This window comes from Scleropages formosus, chromosome 17, assembly GCF_900964775.1.
Source record: "Scleropages formosus chromosome 17, fSclFor1.1, whole genome shotgun sequence".
Taxonomy (NCBI): domain Eukaryota; kingdom Metazoa; phylum Chordata; class Actinopteri; order Osteoglossiformes; family Osteoglossidae; genus Scleropages; species Scleropages formosus.
In genome coordinates this window covers 17,738,428-17,754,037 of record NC_041822.1, presented here as the reverse complement: position 1 = coordinate 17,754,037, position 15,610 = coordinate 17,738,428, and the positions used below count along the sequence as shown (strand labels likewise).

Here is a 15,610-nt window from a genome sequence, read left to right as displayed (position 1 = left end):
GTAAGTAGGCCGTCACACACTGCTGCTCATTTGTTTGCATTACTTATTATATTAATTATTTACTAACGTGTTTATTGTGTGACGGAACTCCCACCTCTCGTGCCATCTGTCCGCAGCGAGACGCTGCCTGGCCGTCCTGTTCCAAGAGCCCACCGGGCTGCTTCCACGGGGACCGGGCCCGTCTGTCAGCACTTCGGGGCACATTCGTTTACCTTGACAAACTCATCACGGGTAACTTCGCCGCTCGTCAAGGTAGCTGAGTTGCAAAGAGCGCAAAAGGACAAACAAGAGACGTTCACACGTGCGCAGGTTCGCTCGCACGCCCCAACCATGTAAATTTCGTCAGCGAAATGCAGTCTCTGGGGGACTGACTCAGCTGCGCTCCAGAAGCGGCAAACACACACACACTGTTGCTCCACTTCCGCTACTGTTTACCGCTTACTCATTCAGCAAACACATTTATCCAGTTCCGCACCGTTACCAATTTATAGTGGTGGATATTTCTTCATCGAAACTGATCGAGTTAGCCTTCCTCAAGGGTCCAACAGCCCTTTTCTTCCCAAGATATGCTCTTCAACCTCTGCACCGGCACCCTACCCACAAAGATCACATTTTTATGTTGCATATTCAACCGACGATAAAAGCCGCTGACAGGACATCTCTGAAGGTGAAGTTAAATCATTCAGCAGACAGATGGACTGCCTGGGAGTCTCCTTCTCCTCCTCCTGTGACCCAGCCTCCTACCTCCGTGTTTCTCGGACCGGGCCTGGTGATCTCTCGACACATGAAATTCTGTGAGATCAACTCGCTGTGTCTATTTTTCCTCTCCCCTCGACCGCCTTTCAATACGGCTCTGCGCCTGGGATCCATCCGTCTTCGGGTCCACAAGCACGTGCCGCCGCCATGTGCTGCAAGGCCTGCGGTGGGTGTTCTGGGAGAGGAGGCTTTCGCAGTTGCAGCCGGCAACCAGCTGAGGCTCCTTGGGCCTCTGCCTCCTCATCCTCCTCTTCCTCGGGGACAATATCTCATTAGCGTGTATGAGGAACGCGAGAGTCGTTGTGATCAGTCCAACTCCCTGGCGCCAGTCCAACTTCCTTACTACAGTACATCTAATCGAGTACGCCGCAGCACCACATGGCTCTTCATTAGCTGCACACGTGCCTCAGCGGCACTGTGGGAGTCTTACGCACGGGCACCTCACAGGCCTCCCAGGACATCACATCTCCATTAAAGACTTCCATTTTGATTTGCTCGAAAGCTTATTTCAGTGTAGGAGAGTGTGTATCATACAGTAAACAATTTGTATTATCCCCACCTAGATGATTAAAACAGACATGGTGAAGGAAGGGAGCACTCCGGCACAGCTGTTAACAATACCAGTAGGAAGCACCAATGGTCCAATGCAGGAAGTTACTGTAGAGCAACAGTTACCGTCTCATTTGAAGGCCCTGGACAGGGGCCCAGTAGCTGTCAAGGTTTCATCGCAATGTCCACTGAGCACGAAGACACTAACAGGTAGCCGCAAGATAGTTTCAAACCACAAGAGAGCACTGGGTTAAAGAAGCTTGAGGGCAACTGGAAAAAAACCACAGACTAGTGTCAAGGGTGTCTGTCAAAGTTGCAGACATACACATGAGATGTACAATATATCCAGAGCTGGCATATAAATAACACTGCGTTATGAAGCTACATTAGGTAGTTGCTTCGTAATCACTTTCATCCAAAACGACCTATATAACCCATTTATTTGGCTGGGTAATTGACAGAAGCAATTTAGGTTAACTACCTTGCCCAGAGGTAGAACCCCTCATGGGACTTAAGAACTTGACTACAGCACCTGCAGACCCTCCCTCCGCCCCAAACAAAAAAATTAAGTTTTAATGTTTGATATTCATCAAATGCTAAAGACAACGGTGTTTCTCTTGGCCACTTCACAGAAGTCTCTCGAAGTGGAGAGACCACTCCAAACACCTCGACACACACACACAGGCACGCACATTCACAGACACATGTGGCTGCACCCACGCAATCACACATACTGAGTGTGAGTGGGCCTCTCCTCTGGACTGCTACTGGCCACGAACCACCTCCCAGTCCCACTGCTCCAATCCATGGAAAGGGACTGGCAGTATCTGACTGTGAACCTATTTTGTTCCTGACAGCGCACTTCTCACACTGAGTAAACACCTTTCATCTTTCTCAGGACCCCTCTGACCCATAGACAGCAGTTATAGGCAGAGCTGCCCCTCTTTTGGGACTCAGTGAGTGGGTGGAGTACTCTTCAATGCACTCAAACACACACAGTTTCTCAACATCAAGCTAACTCGGGTCCACTACTTGTATCCCACATATATTATACCCCATATAATATTAGTTATTCGCTTACACAAAACAGTGTAACAGGACGAGAAACAGAACTGGTTATGTCAGCCATGATAGTGCCCTTTTTGAGAGGTTTACACAGGTGTGTGACTTCCAACAGGTGCGTTTGGGTATTTACAGGGGTATGTGCCTACGTCTTACAGGTGTGTTTCAAGTGTACTGACACAGGTGTGTGCTGCTCTCAAGCAGGTCTATTCATTGAAATATGCAAGCAAACAGGTGTTCATAGAGAGACTAGGGCCAAGGCCAGACTGGTGGCCCACTGAAAGCACAAGTGTGGACTAGTTGACGGGAAAGGCAAGCTGGATCAAAGGTAAAACAGAGGGTCTGACCTCTGGTGTCAGAGATCAAATAAAAGGGGAAGCAGAGAGGACACATGGGGGTACATTGGCCCTGCCTGCATGCCATGCAGAACAATGACACAACACCAGAGGTCAGAGGTGAGAGACTCACATAGCCTTTTGCGTGAAGGGGCAGAAGCGATCCTGCAAATGGTGCCCTGTAAATAGTAAAAACACACACATTTTTGGAGTATCACTAGGCACGCTGTGGATGAAAAAGACAGGACACAGCCAACTGCATATGTGGCCAATCCGCAGAGCCGTTCTCCGACAGCTCTCAGCAAGCCGGGGGTACGCGGCCATGATGTAACATACTGGTGCTGTGGGCGAGTTACCATAGTTACAGCTCGTAAGTGCCAGCAAACGAAACGAGCAAGAGGAGCCCTTCCTTCACAAGTGGGAGATATATACCTGCCTGGGCCCTTACATAAAGGATAACATTTGCACACTTAAATGTGTTTCTATTCTTAAGACTGGCATCTTCTGTTCTGGTGTGAAAGGTGGACGAATTTTGCAAATACAAACACAAACACAATTGTCATAACTTAGGTAATACTAATAATGTTTGAGAAGAGGATGAACCTTTGCCTCTCAGTCTCTTTTTCCAGTAAGGTTTGAAGGATCGATGCATTATTTTTTCTCCAGTACTCAAAAACCAGGCCTCCTCACTGACTCGGCTTCCTGGTAAGCGGGATCGTGGCTGCACTGCAGTGCTAAGCCTGGCTCCTGTTTGCCAATCCAACAGCCCCCGAAGCTTCCCAACAGAGCAGAGAACATGCACGCAACAGCAGAGGGGCGAGGGGCTTTTAGGGTACTGACGACTTCTCACCGATTGTCTTAAAATGACCGCTGTGCAAGCCCCCACTGTCCACACTCTAAGATACAAATTCCTTCCCAACACCAGACTCCTTTATTTAGTCAGCAGACGCTTATAACATTTTAAGTTTTGACTGAGTGGCAACATTTTAAGTTTTGACTCCTTAAACAGATGGATACTTGACCTGATTCAAACAATGTGTTCTTGTGACCAGTTGTCACTATGACATAGACTTCAAATGCTGATGGACTGCAGCCTTCTGCATGCCCTCTCAGAGGAAAAAGAATGGTGTTCCTCTCAATTACTTTATCCTCACACTCAGGAACATGACTCCGCTAGACATGGTTGCAGTACCGGAGTAGTTCACAAGGCGGTAGAGAAATGACCTGGAAGAACAGACCATTACTAATAAGTAAGAGAGAAGGACAAAAATGTGGGAAAGTAGGAAATATGCTGAGAAGGACACATGAGCAAGACACTTGAATTGCCTGATCTGCTCCAGAGTTACGCCTGACTGCATCAAGTGCACATCAGCAATTCTCTTTCTGGTATATGGGGCAACCTTTTAGTTCCAAGACTAGTTGCTCCAAAACTACGGAGACGGCCATTCTTTGCCCAGTGGATTTCATCTAGGGGCTTCTGAATGGCACGTTAAAGTATAACATCATTCATCTTTTGTGGCATGTGAAGATGAAGGGCCAGTCCAAAACAATCAACCCATAATGACACCCTGGGGACAGTGCTGTTGTCAAGAATCTGTCTGACTGGCACATGGCCATCAGGGACAACAGGACATCACATAAGCTCTTGAAACTCAAAGATATGGGGAGACCAACACAGCTTCATTAGGAGCTTCTCTGAAACAGTGGAGGAGCACTGGACCATCCTGCTCAGCCATCAATCCACCAACAACATTGACATTCTCTCTTTCTATTGATTGATGGCAATGCTCAACAGAGTAAACCAATAGTGAGTGTCAGCCATAATTAGTCAGTGCAATGTAATCGTACGCTACCACCACGCACTCATGATCCTGACCTGCAAAATGCAAAGCTCCCGACTACTAAGCATATTATTATTCAACATTTAGCTGATGCCTTTCTCCAAGGCAACTTATATTTATATGCTAATCTCCTTACAATTATTTCCTCATTTATAGAGTGACTTGATTACTTTTACTGTATTAGTTCAGTGTAAGTACCTTAATCAAGGGTACTACAGCAGGGATACATCATTTGGCTGCTAGGCACTAAACACTATGCTACTCACTGCCTGACTGAGCCCGTGGTGAGAAATCCCTGAAAATGCCCCTCACTCAGCTCCACAGAAAGCAGTTCCTCCCCCAAACAGGCAGAATTTGGGATGATTTCTCCTGTAACTCGACCACTTACTGCAGAGGAGACTCCTTGGGACAGTTCAGATGCAGTACTGGAGGAGATTACATTACTCACTTATCACATAATGAGATCAATATTGATATCGAGATCACAATTCACTCATTGTGACATTATTATGATCATTATTTACAAAAGCCATAGGAGCAATTAATGGCTTGTCAGTTCTGAAAAGCATCTCTGACCAGTTTGGAGTGCCAGACTTTAAATGGCCGTGCAGGCCGTGCAGAAGACTGGGGTCACAGAGACTTGTTGATGCCGTCTGGTGAGCACTTGTACTTATGCTTCTTTCTGCATAACAATATTTGACATCAATGGATGTTTTGGTGGTTAGCTGAATACATATTTCAAGGCCAGGTAAAATTTAAAACAAAAAAAGTGCAACTTGTGATTTTTTTTCTTTTTACATTTTCTGTCTTTAGTATATTGGCAATTCTTCATTCATGTATGGTTTTACATTGGAAATGAGTGCCAGATGTATGAATAATTGAAGGAGTGAAAGCACTTAATGGAAATATACTCGATGATGAGACAACTTGCTGTGAAAGATGACTCGTGTTACTGCCAGATAAGGGGCTGAAGGTATGTAATAGGAATGCAGGCAGAGGGAATACACCTCACTTTACTTCCAAGGGATGCTCACCCCCTCCACCACCACACCCGAGGTGCCCTCACTGCGCTCAGCCTTCCACCCCCTGCTGAACACGGAGATTGGGATGCAGTGGGTAGTGCTGAGAGTGGGCATGCCTGCGGGGGAAATACCCCAGCAGCTGATGGATGGACACACACACACACACACACACACCAAACTGCCTGTAGACACACATCAGACAGTATCATTTTTATGTCACTGCAGGGAATTCACTAATGTTGACTTTATTGTAATAAATGGCTCTTAAGCCTATTCTGGTACAATTCTACATATAAAAGCTGATGGCAGAAATGTTATTTGTGATTTTAACCTTTCTGAAAAAAACAAAACACTAATCTAAAAATAGGCTGTTTAAAAGAAGAAGTTCCATTTTCAGATTATACTGTCTTTGTGGTAATATGTTGGTAAAACCCATACACTGACATCTATTTCACACAACTGAGTATTTTCTGAAAGTGGGGAAAAAAAATCAATTTTAAAAAAAATTCAGGACAAGCATCCTGCTCAAGTGCAAAACAGCTGAGCGTGCCTCAGATTTGGTGTGGATTTCATCTCCTTAACTACCCGCAGGCAGCAGCAATGTGCTGTGAGCGATACCCAGTGGGCAGTGGGGCACAGCTAGAGCAGAGAGAGGCTGGGGATGCCCTGTGCCAGGAGGTTGCGATGCCCTGAGTGGAGAATGTTGCCTCTCCTTCACCACCATCCCCATCCCAATGGCTTGCACATATATTACATGAGTAATGTTCATGATACTGGCTGGTGCGCTGAGAGTAATATTCATGAGACTGGCTGGTACACCCCAAGATTTAAGGTTGAAAGGGGATCCTATCATAACAGTTACATATATAACTTGATGCCGGCGATAGCAGACCAATGAGTCAGCACCCCTAAGTGTTTTTCCATTTAAATGACTGCTGGTGCTGGCGGGGTAACTGCACATTAACAAGACTGGTTTTTACTAGCTTGTCTGTGCCGCAGAAGCAGCCACCACCGGGGGGCTCTGTGGGGGTCCAGGGAGCTGTGCGTCAAATGCCTCTGCCAGTGGATTGCTGACTCTGGGAGGGGACACACAGACACTTAAAGCACCATCGATCCCATCACTCAATTTGCTCCAAATTTCTCCGGCAGTCTCGTAGACTGTGTCCTTCAGGTTCAAAATACTTTTGTGCCCCCCCCCCCCCCGTTAAGAGTCTGTTGATGGTTCAGGCACACAGTTCAAATGTCGCAAATTCTCTGGAAGCGACTCTCATTTGTGGTGTAATGGGCAAGCGCAGGAAGGTGATCTCCCAACGGTACGCCACAAATCCTGCTTCTCTCACACCAGCCCATTCAGCTTTCCATGAACAAAAGCTAGCCTTACCCCACGTTCACCCTGCTGCTCCGAATCCCACCAGAGTCCCAAGCGTCTTCCTCCTTGCACTGCTTAACATCGCATGTTATTTTTGCCCAACGGTCACTCTGCTCATTCTAATTACCCTACCGCCTGGCTTGTCATCCACCCTACTCTTTCTAAGGTCTCTGGAGCTTCACCCACTCTCAGCCCCTGCTCCCTCATCACACAAACATTCCTCTTTGTTCACCTTCACATCACCAATCCTCAGGTGTTCCTGAACTCTGCACTTCCTCCTTATCACAGTGGTGCACCGTCCAAGAACATGGTACCATTATTCTTGCACTTCCTCCCCTCTGCAGTCTGGGACTCTGCTCCCATTCCTTTTTCCACCCACAGCTTCCTCCTCCTCCTCCTCCTCCTCCTCCTCCGTTTGCCAGAGCAGCTTCTTCCTGTCCGCAGTCAGGCCCCGAACCACTTCTCAAGACTTTGAAAAGTCTTTGCTCCAGGCCGCCCATGCCGTTAACGGAGCGACCCTAGACTACGAAGCTGGGCTGGCCCAGTCCCTGCGGCGCGGCTCGGTTGGGAGGACGAACAGGACTCGGGCCGGCTCTCCCCTTCAGCTAATTAGCTCAGCCAGAGAGAGGCAGGACACTCAAAAAGAAAGAAAAAAAAAAACAGAACCTCCTCCTGTCACATCAAGCCTTAGAAATAGCTGACCCACTTGTAGGAACACTTTCAGGATCTGTGTGTCCTCAATGCAATAACCTATTTAGCAGCGCAGTGCCCGTGCACCATAACCTACAAAACGACACTGTCAGTGCGCAGCCGTGCCCAGCTCAACAGCAGCCAGGTTGGATGCCCCAATGCCCATCATGATGGTCGAACAATACAAGTTGGGTTGAAATGCCAGCCTTGCTTCCTCTGGCCGACGGTGAGAGAATCCAGAACCGACTGGACACGCGTACATTTGTGCCCCCAAAGGCTGGAGGACAGACACAATGGCAATCAGAGGAAGTCATTACAGCTCACATTAAAGAGCATATTAGTTACAACTTGCATGTACTGACTTAAGACATTAAAATGTGGGAATTCAAACAAAGCAAAAGAAAACATTTTCTCATCATTTAAAGAATGCTTGACAAAACACATTTTTGAATGAGAGAAAATGAATGATGATGATGAACACTTGAAAGCCGTGCTCCTCTATTTCGCTCTGGGCAACGTTTAAATTGAAATGTGAACATTTCTCGGCTGTCATTCATCCCGAACATCCTGGCTAATGACAGCAGCAGCCGCCAATCAGACTGCAGAGAACAGGCTGAGAAGTACAACTTCAAACGTGTACAACATGTGACATATGAAGACTGCACATACTCTGAAGGCATTGAATGAGTTTAGCCGAATGAAACACGTAATGTTCCAGATGACTCCTACGAATATGTAGGTGTGGACACATGTGGAGTACTAAAGGTGACTGGTATGCATACGGACGACTTTTGTAAATTTTACTGTAAGTATTCTTTATTTAGCTAAGTGGCCCAACCAATCAGATTAGTGTTCTACTGGTCTGATGAAAGTAGAAAGAGTGTGCAATAGCAGCTTATCAAGGTATATTTCGTAAAATTCGATGTAGTGGCAGTTAACTGGCAGTTATGGGACAGCTGGTAGCATAGTGGTTAGCACCAAAGGTCGCAGGTTTGATTCCCACCTCCAGCTGTAGAACTAACAAGGTACTAACCCTAAAACTGTTCCAGTAAAATTATCCAGCTGTATAAATGGGTAAATAGTTGTAAATGCCTTAACATTGTAAGTTGCTTTTGAGAAAAGCATCAGCTAAATGAAAAAATGCAATGCAGTGTACATGACAGAGATGTAATGTCCAAGTATACACACGCATACACAAAGGCATCGTGGACACTCACCTCAGGACTAGCGAACTCCGTCTGGGTGCACTTGTCTGCTCTCTGAAACGGCTGTGTCTGGGCGGCCCGGGCTTTGTCCTGCACACAGGAACACCGAGTCAGGCAGCCATCGCTCACAAAGGACATCCATCCAATCGCTGGTCTCCGCAGCCATGGGCCACAGCAGTATAACAGCCACTCTCTCAAGCCCACCCCATAAAGCCAAAAGGAACAAAGCAAAGGTAAATGAGGAATTCAGCAACTTGCTGGGAGATGCCCATGATGCACAACGTGGCAGCTGATCATTTCTCCAGAAGCTAAATAAAGAAGAGCTTTGGGGAAAGTTGAGAGTGGATAAAACATAAAACTCAAAGGACAGGATGAACAAACATGGCGGGCCACAGATGTCACCTTTATTGCATGCGGCGATGGCATGTCTTGCCACAAACTCGTTTTCCTCAAGTACACCAGCACACGTTGGCTGTGGACTGCTCCCCCGTGACGGTATTGCCATTCCACATTCGGCTCAAGATAATTCCATCAATTAAGATGTCAATTCTGCTGCAGTGCAAAGCATTGTGGGTTATGCTGAGACAGGAATCGGCACAGCGGTACAATGGGTAATTTGCAGGAGGAAATTTCCTCCCCAGAGCCCGATTTCAATTGGAAGGAAGCTTTCAACATCCCTGGCCTTTGGCTGAGGCCTTTGCTGCATGGAAGATTTAATATATCAGCGGAGTGCGTCCTTTTCCAATTTGGCAGAGAACAGAGGACGCACCACAATGAGCACAGAAGCCTCCACACAGCACTATCTCTGCACACATAACGCAGAGGGCACAAAACACAGAACACAGCAAATTCACTGCACACATCATTCCACACAGAGTACTCGACAATCCCTAGGCAGCGCACCCACACAGCGCAATCTCCACACAGCCCAGAGCAGAGCGGGCCTCGACAATGGAGACAGAATTTCATTGCGATAGTCCTACATTTTTGGCTTAATACACCAGCTGTTTGTATTATGAACAGTTAGAACCGCTGTATTCAAAGATATGAACGCTTTCCAGTATCATGTGAATCGCATTTCAGCATTGTAAAATTTCTGCTTTTTGCTGAGGAAGGGCTATTTGAGTTTATGCAACCAGCCTATAGGTGGCGGTATAATGCGCTTAGTCGGAACTGGACCATGGGACTGCGTCATTCAACTTTCTTCCACAGTTTTGACAGCTCCTGTCTGGTGTTTGTGAGTGTCGGTGATCTGTAAAAACATGACAAATGTTTCACCTTATGGAATGAGTCAGCGTGTATTGGTTTTTTGATACTGCTATATATGTTTTTTTCTTGGGGCCATTTCCACAAACTGGCTCTTGAGCACTTAACTACCCCTTCCTCCTTGGGGAGGACAAATCACAGATGGAAATCCAAATGGAAAGGGATCAGACTGGAAGTCTGTAAAGAGCTAATCAAAACTGACCAAAGGCTTTGTTCAATCTGAGAACAACCATTGCTCACTTCAGAACATGCAAGTCCAGGTTTTATAGCTCTACTCCTTCCTTATTGATATTGACATAACGTGCTGCCCAATTAAATTGTGCTAAACCAAAACGTGTGAATTTTTTTTCTGCTTTAGAATGATTTTGATGTAATTGAAAAATAACTTTATTTTGAAATGTTGAAAACCTACTACATGTTTCATTCTGAGCGATCACACCACTGCTCAATAAATATTAAATTATCTGCTTGATGAGACGATCGGTTTGATGGAATTGACAACCTGGGAAACTGTGGCCCAGTCAGTTGAAGGTGATTTTAACCGTGCAGTACATTCAACGAAAGACCCAGTCCAGGCTGAGAAGTTAAATACTGAGACCAAGAAAGGATGGCCATGAAAGGACTCAGTTTTATGTGTCGCACATCCTCATCCTATCATAACATGAACAATTTATTCAGAATAATAACCATATAGTGGCGCGTGTATATGGTTATTATTCAGAAAGGTAGTTACAGAATATGGGGGGCGCGGTGGTGCAGTGGGTTGGACCGGGTCCTGCTCTCCGGTGGGTCTGGGGTTCGAGTCCCGATTGGGGTGCCTTGCGACGGACTGGCGTCCCGTCCTGGGTGTGTCCCCTCCCCCTCCGGCCTTACGCCCTGAGTTACCGGGTAGGCTCCGGTTCCCCGCAGCCCCGTATGGGACAAGCGGTTCCGGAAATATGTGTGTGTGTGTGTGTGTGTGTGTATAGTTACAGAATATGACTGCATCTGAGGTAAGTCAATTTCACTTAACTATATAAGTATGTAGTTGGAACATTGTCACTAAATTTGCATATACGGTTTGATGCATTAATAGACCAAATTTTATTCGATCATGAAAGCGCAAAAAAAATTCCAGGCCACACAAGAAGAGTTGTGATTAACTTCAGGAAAATTCATATTGCAAAGTGTCAATATGCCAATATCCGAGAGCTTCACACCACGAATACTGAAGTCCTTCATATTGCAATATCAATAATTTCTGAATATATCATTCAGTGCTGAAACATAATTTCTATAAACTGGAAGGATTTCTGAACAGAACCCTCTGCTCGGAAAAGAGAGTAATAAATAAAACTACCGTACAGAGAATCAAACCATCAATTAAATCATTGCAAAAATCGCAACGCTGAAATCCAAAGTATCCAGAAAGAGCAGAGCGCAGTTGTCTCTCACACACGTACACAACAAAACGCACTCTTTCTCCAGAAGGAGCACAACACCCTTGGAGGAAGCCATATAGAATACCAGTCAAATGTTTGAAAGCAACTGACAGAAACTAGTTCTTCTCACAAGGCATTTGGTGAACAAGTTTGATCAGGAAAGCAGCCAGTGTGTATTCGCAGCTCTTCTGCCACAGGTTCCAAAGATGGAGGACACTTGTGGGTTGCTTTGCTTCCGCTCTCCTGCCCAGTTTGTCCTGTACAGGTGTTGCCCAGGTGCACTCACACTTGTCACTTTTTGGTACTGCACAGCACAGAAGGCAGAAAGTACTGCCTAGTGAAATGTGAATTTGCCACTGGTTACTCTGCATTCTGGAGAAATACATGACAGTGTGGAAGTTTCAGCACAGCTCTACCCGCATGTGAAAGGGCAGAGGAACAGCTGAATGATTTCTCAGCAGGTTCAGTGCTGGAGACCTGCCTGTTGGAGATCAGCTTGTTCAACCACACCCCGGAGGAGAGTATCTTGAACACCTACTCCACCCTTCCCTCAAAACCCCACGTCTCCATCTGAAGAAAACAGTGGGGGGGGGCATGTCGGGAATCCAAATGGATTATTACTCCACAAAGAAGAATAATTCAGCTTCAAGTTTTGCTTTCTTTTTTGTTCACAGCCATTCCAATTTCCTGCAATTTAAACATACTTCTTGATTCACTGCTCCCTCAAATAGGATCAAAGCGCCAGTGAAAAGGGCCTCGGTTCTGCGCCTTTCACTCTGCTACACCACCTTCATTTTCCTTCTCAGCTTTTATTAAGCGGGGGGAGAATCCGTGCTTTTGCTGCCATTGGCTTTAACGTTGCAGGTCTCTCCACTGTTCCAAAGCTTCGACCTCTTAAGATCTCTTACCTCCTCCTTCAAGCCTTGACTCTTAATCCCACCCCAATTCCCACGTAAAAGCCTCCCCAGCTCCTCCCAAGCCTATCCTTTCAGCCCATATTCTCTCCACTCCACTGTTCATCCTCTTGTTCAAGCATGCAGACACCTTGGGGTGCTAATGCAACCCATGCTTCAGTGACCTGAGGACAGCAGCCAGAAGTACTAATTTAGTGGCTTGTCCACAATGACTGATATGGCCCTTTCCATGACCCCTTGAGGACGAACCTTTCCATCGTTCCAGACTGGCCCCTTTGTGGCAGGTCCTCTATCAAAATCATTAGCATTACCCTGTAATTTTTACCAGATGTTCTTCAGAAAATAACGACCAATTTTACAGGACTTTCCAGTGTATACAGCTGGAGCAGTACTGAAGCTTCATTTAAAGTACAACTGCAGAACTCCTTGTAGGACTTTCACCTGCATCTGCTTTCCACTGTGTTATTTGTTGCTGTAAAAAAGCAGCTTATGAGCACCTGTAACCTGCCAGGTAAACTTGCCACGCACCCAACTCAAGGATTTGGGTTCAGATCCTGCAGTACCACACTAGCCACCTGTGGCACATGTTTGATGAGATGACTGAAGGCCCCCCCATTGCTCACACTGACAGCAGCAGCCTGATGCTATGAGAGCTGTGGGTGGTTCTGAGTAAATGGCATTCTCCTCTAAGCGAGATACATCAACTGATGAAGCCTACAATACATACACTGAAACCTAGCATGTGTCCTGTGCCTGTGGTCAATCAAAAAATTACAGTAACAAATGCGGTTGAGGGGCATAAAAATATTTATCTGGCAACAACTGAAACAGAACAGGAAAATTTAAAAAGTGCCAGAGAAAACCAGAACATAGATCTCATGATGACTGGAGAGGCATTTTAAGCAGGCCTGCTACATATGTCTATCACGAGGGCAGGGCTCTCTAGTGGCACATGCAAACGCAGATACATACACACAGACGACCCTCTCACCAGCTCAGCCTGTAGCCTCTGGATGAGTTCCTCCTTGTCCTTCAGCTGCAGCAGCAAGGAGGGGCAGTCCTCTCTCCCAGGGTCCTGCTTGGGATGAGAGTTGTTGAGGGGACAAAGAGATCAAAAGGTTAGCGGGGTCTGAAAGCACCAAGAAGGTCACAGAGCACAGATCAGCACACTGGTTTGAGGGGGTAGCTCTCCAGTGCAACCTGAAAAGGTGGTGCTTCCCTTGGATAGAGGGAGACAACAGCAGACATCAGCTTTGTAATCGAATGAGCTGGATCACGACCTATCGATCACCAACTGACTGACACAAAAACCTTCTTGACGCATAGTATGTTTACAGTTACATTTATGCATTTGGCAGATGCTTCCTTCACAGCAATGTGCAAGTAAGAAAAAACATTGTGGAAAGTTGTCAGGAGACTGGAAGAGAATTAGAAGCAAAAAGAGGTGCATTCTGGGACCCTTCTTGAATACTGGAAAGGATTCAGCAGGTCTGAAGGAGAGTGGAAGTGCATTCCATTACACACGCACATCACCTGAAACCGATTGACCCATACGGGGTCTCGGGGAGCCGGAGCCTAACCCGGCAACACAGGGCGTAAGACTGGAGGGGGACGGGACACACCCAGGACATTGGAGCCAAAACTTAAGAATGTAAGAACTTCAGATTTTGCATCCCTTGTGAAAAAGACAAGCAGAATAACCAGAATCAGAGCAGTGCCGGGCTCTAGCTGGGGTGTGTGGCGTTCTGTAATTACGCAAAGATTGTGTAGACACCACTAACATGGTGACTACCTGTGAGCTCATCTTCAGGAGCAGCTATGACACTGTGAGGGGAAAGAATGGCAGAAGGCTGGTCCCCGGATGCCAGGGACCCAAGACACTGACATGAACATGATGCAACTGATGAGATACCATAGAGAAAGGAAAGATACCTGGAAAGACGGGGCACACCCTGGAGGCTGTGCAGCCACAATAAGTCAGGTCGCATATGTCCACTAAGCTGACACTAGCTGCCGGTCACTTTCATCACCCATGCCTCATTGGTTCAGTTTAACACAGCAGGCACTTTCATCCAAAGAGACATTTACAGAACTAGATTTTATTTGTGAAGAAAAGCTCAGGTTTAAGTGCCTTGCGCAGGGGTATAATAGCAGGACCCCTATTGGGACTTGAACTTGTGATATGTGGTCTCCAGTTCAGAAACCATAACCACTACACTAATTGCTGCCCTACAGATTCCATTGTTTGGAAGGTGCTCTGGAGGTGGCGGCTCTGTTACGAGTTTTTGTCACACAATACCCAATCCCCTGCTGGCTGACCCTGCCCCTCCACTCTCAATTAAAGTGTCGCAAATCTCCAGGCCTATCTTTCAGGGGCGGCGAGGGTTTTGCATAACGTAGCAGATGTGAATCGAGGAGGGACTCGCCATCCATTTGTTCTTCAGCTGTCACGGGCCGTGTCATTCCTCCGCCATTTCATAGCTATCTCACGGGGTAAAAAGCTTGTGTCTTGTTTGGCTGTGTTTGTCAAAAGGTCAGGTCCTGGAAGAGGTCACAGCGCAAATGAGAAAATGTGGCCTCTATCAAATCCCCTTCTGAGGGGAATACTGTCTTAATTAGAGATGTGTCCCCACAGAAGCTGTTTATCACCACGGCAACACAGCGGCGTTAGTACTCTGTCTCCAGATCAAGGCTCGGCGCTCAAACCTGGACACAAATCCTGAAGAAGCTGGCAGTCTGAATAATGGACCGCAGCCGTAAGAGCAGCCGACAGTCACAAGATCAGAATGCCCACATCACTCAGCATCCCCAAAAAAACCTAGAATGGGGGACAGATCTGCCCATAGCTTCCAGGTCAGCATGAATATCAAAACACGGCCTACGGGTGAGACCATAATCCGTTGAATCATCAGACTGCTTTCATACAGCAAACATGGCTGATGGAGCTTCACTACCCAGGATTCCTTCTGCACATTTCTCAGACCTGTACAACCAACGAGCAACCTGTCGGCATCACCCGGCCTAAAGAATGGGTTGCAGCAATAGGTGAGCTTCAATTCTCATAGAGAGGTGAGGTTTTTTTTTTTTTAATCTTGCATCAAAATATGACAGAGTGCACAACTGTGCTGCCATTTGTTCACTTTAACAGCGCAATAAATGCCACCTGGGTGAGTCATCCTG

General features: G+C 46.6%; 1 protein-coding gene across 5 annotated transcripts in view; it reads right to left on the bottom strand.

Moving 5' to 3' along the window:
- The window catches only part of ccser1 (coiled-coil serine-rich protein 1), an 88,909-nt gene that overhangs the window by 20,808 nt on the left and 52,491 nt on the right, over nucleotides 1-15,610 (bottom strand). For 3 of the 5 annotated variants that reach the window (XM_029259445.1, XM_029259448.1, XM_029259446.1), the window contains exons 8-9: nucleotides 13,422-13,508; nucleotides 8,842-8,919 (exon numbers count right to left, since the gene is read on the bottom strand). In XM_029259445.1, coding sequence (XP_029115278.1) covers nucleotides 8,842-8,919; nucleotides 13,422-13,508 — 165 coding nt within the window. Of the gene's footprint in view, nucleotides 1-2,835; nucleotides 2,882-8,841; nucleotides 8,920-13,421; nucleotides 13,509-15,610 lie in introns of all 5 variants that reach the window. The other 2 variants (XM_018758445.2, XM_029259447.1) reach the window with 2 other exon arrangements.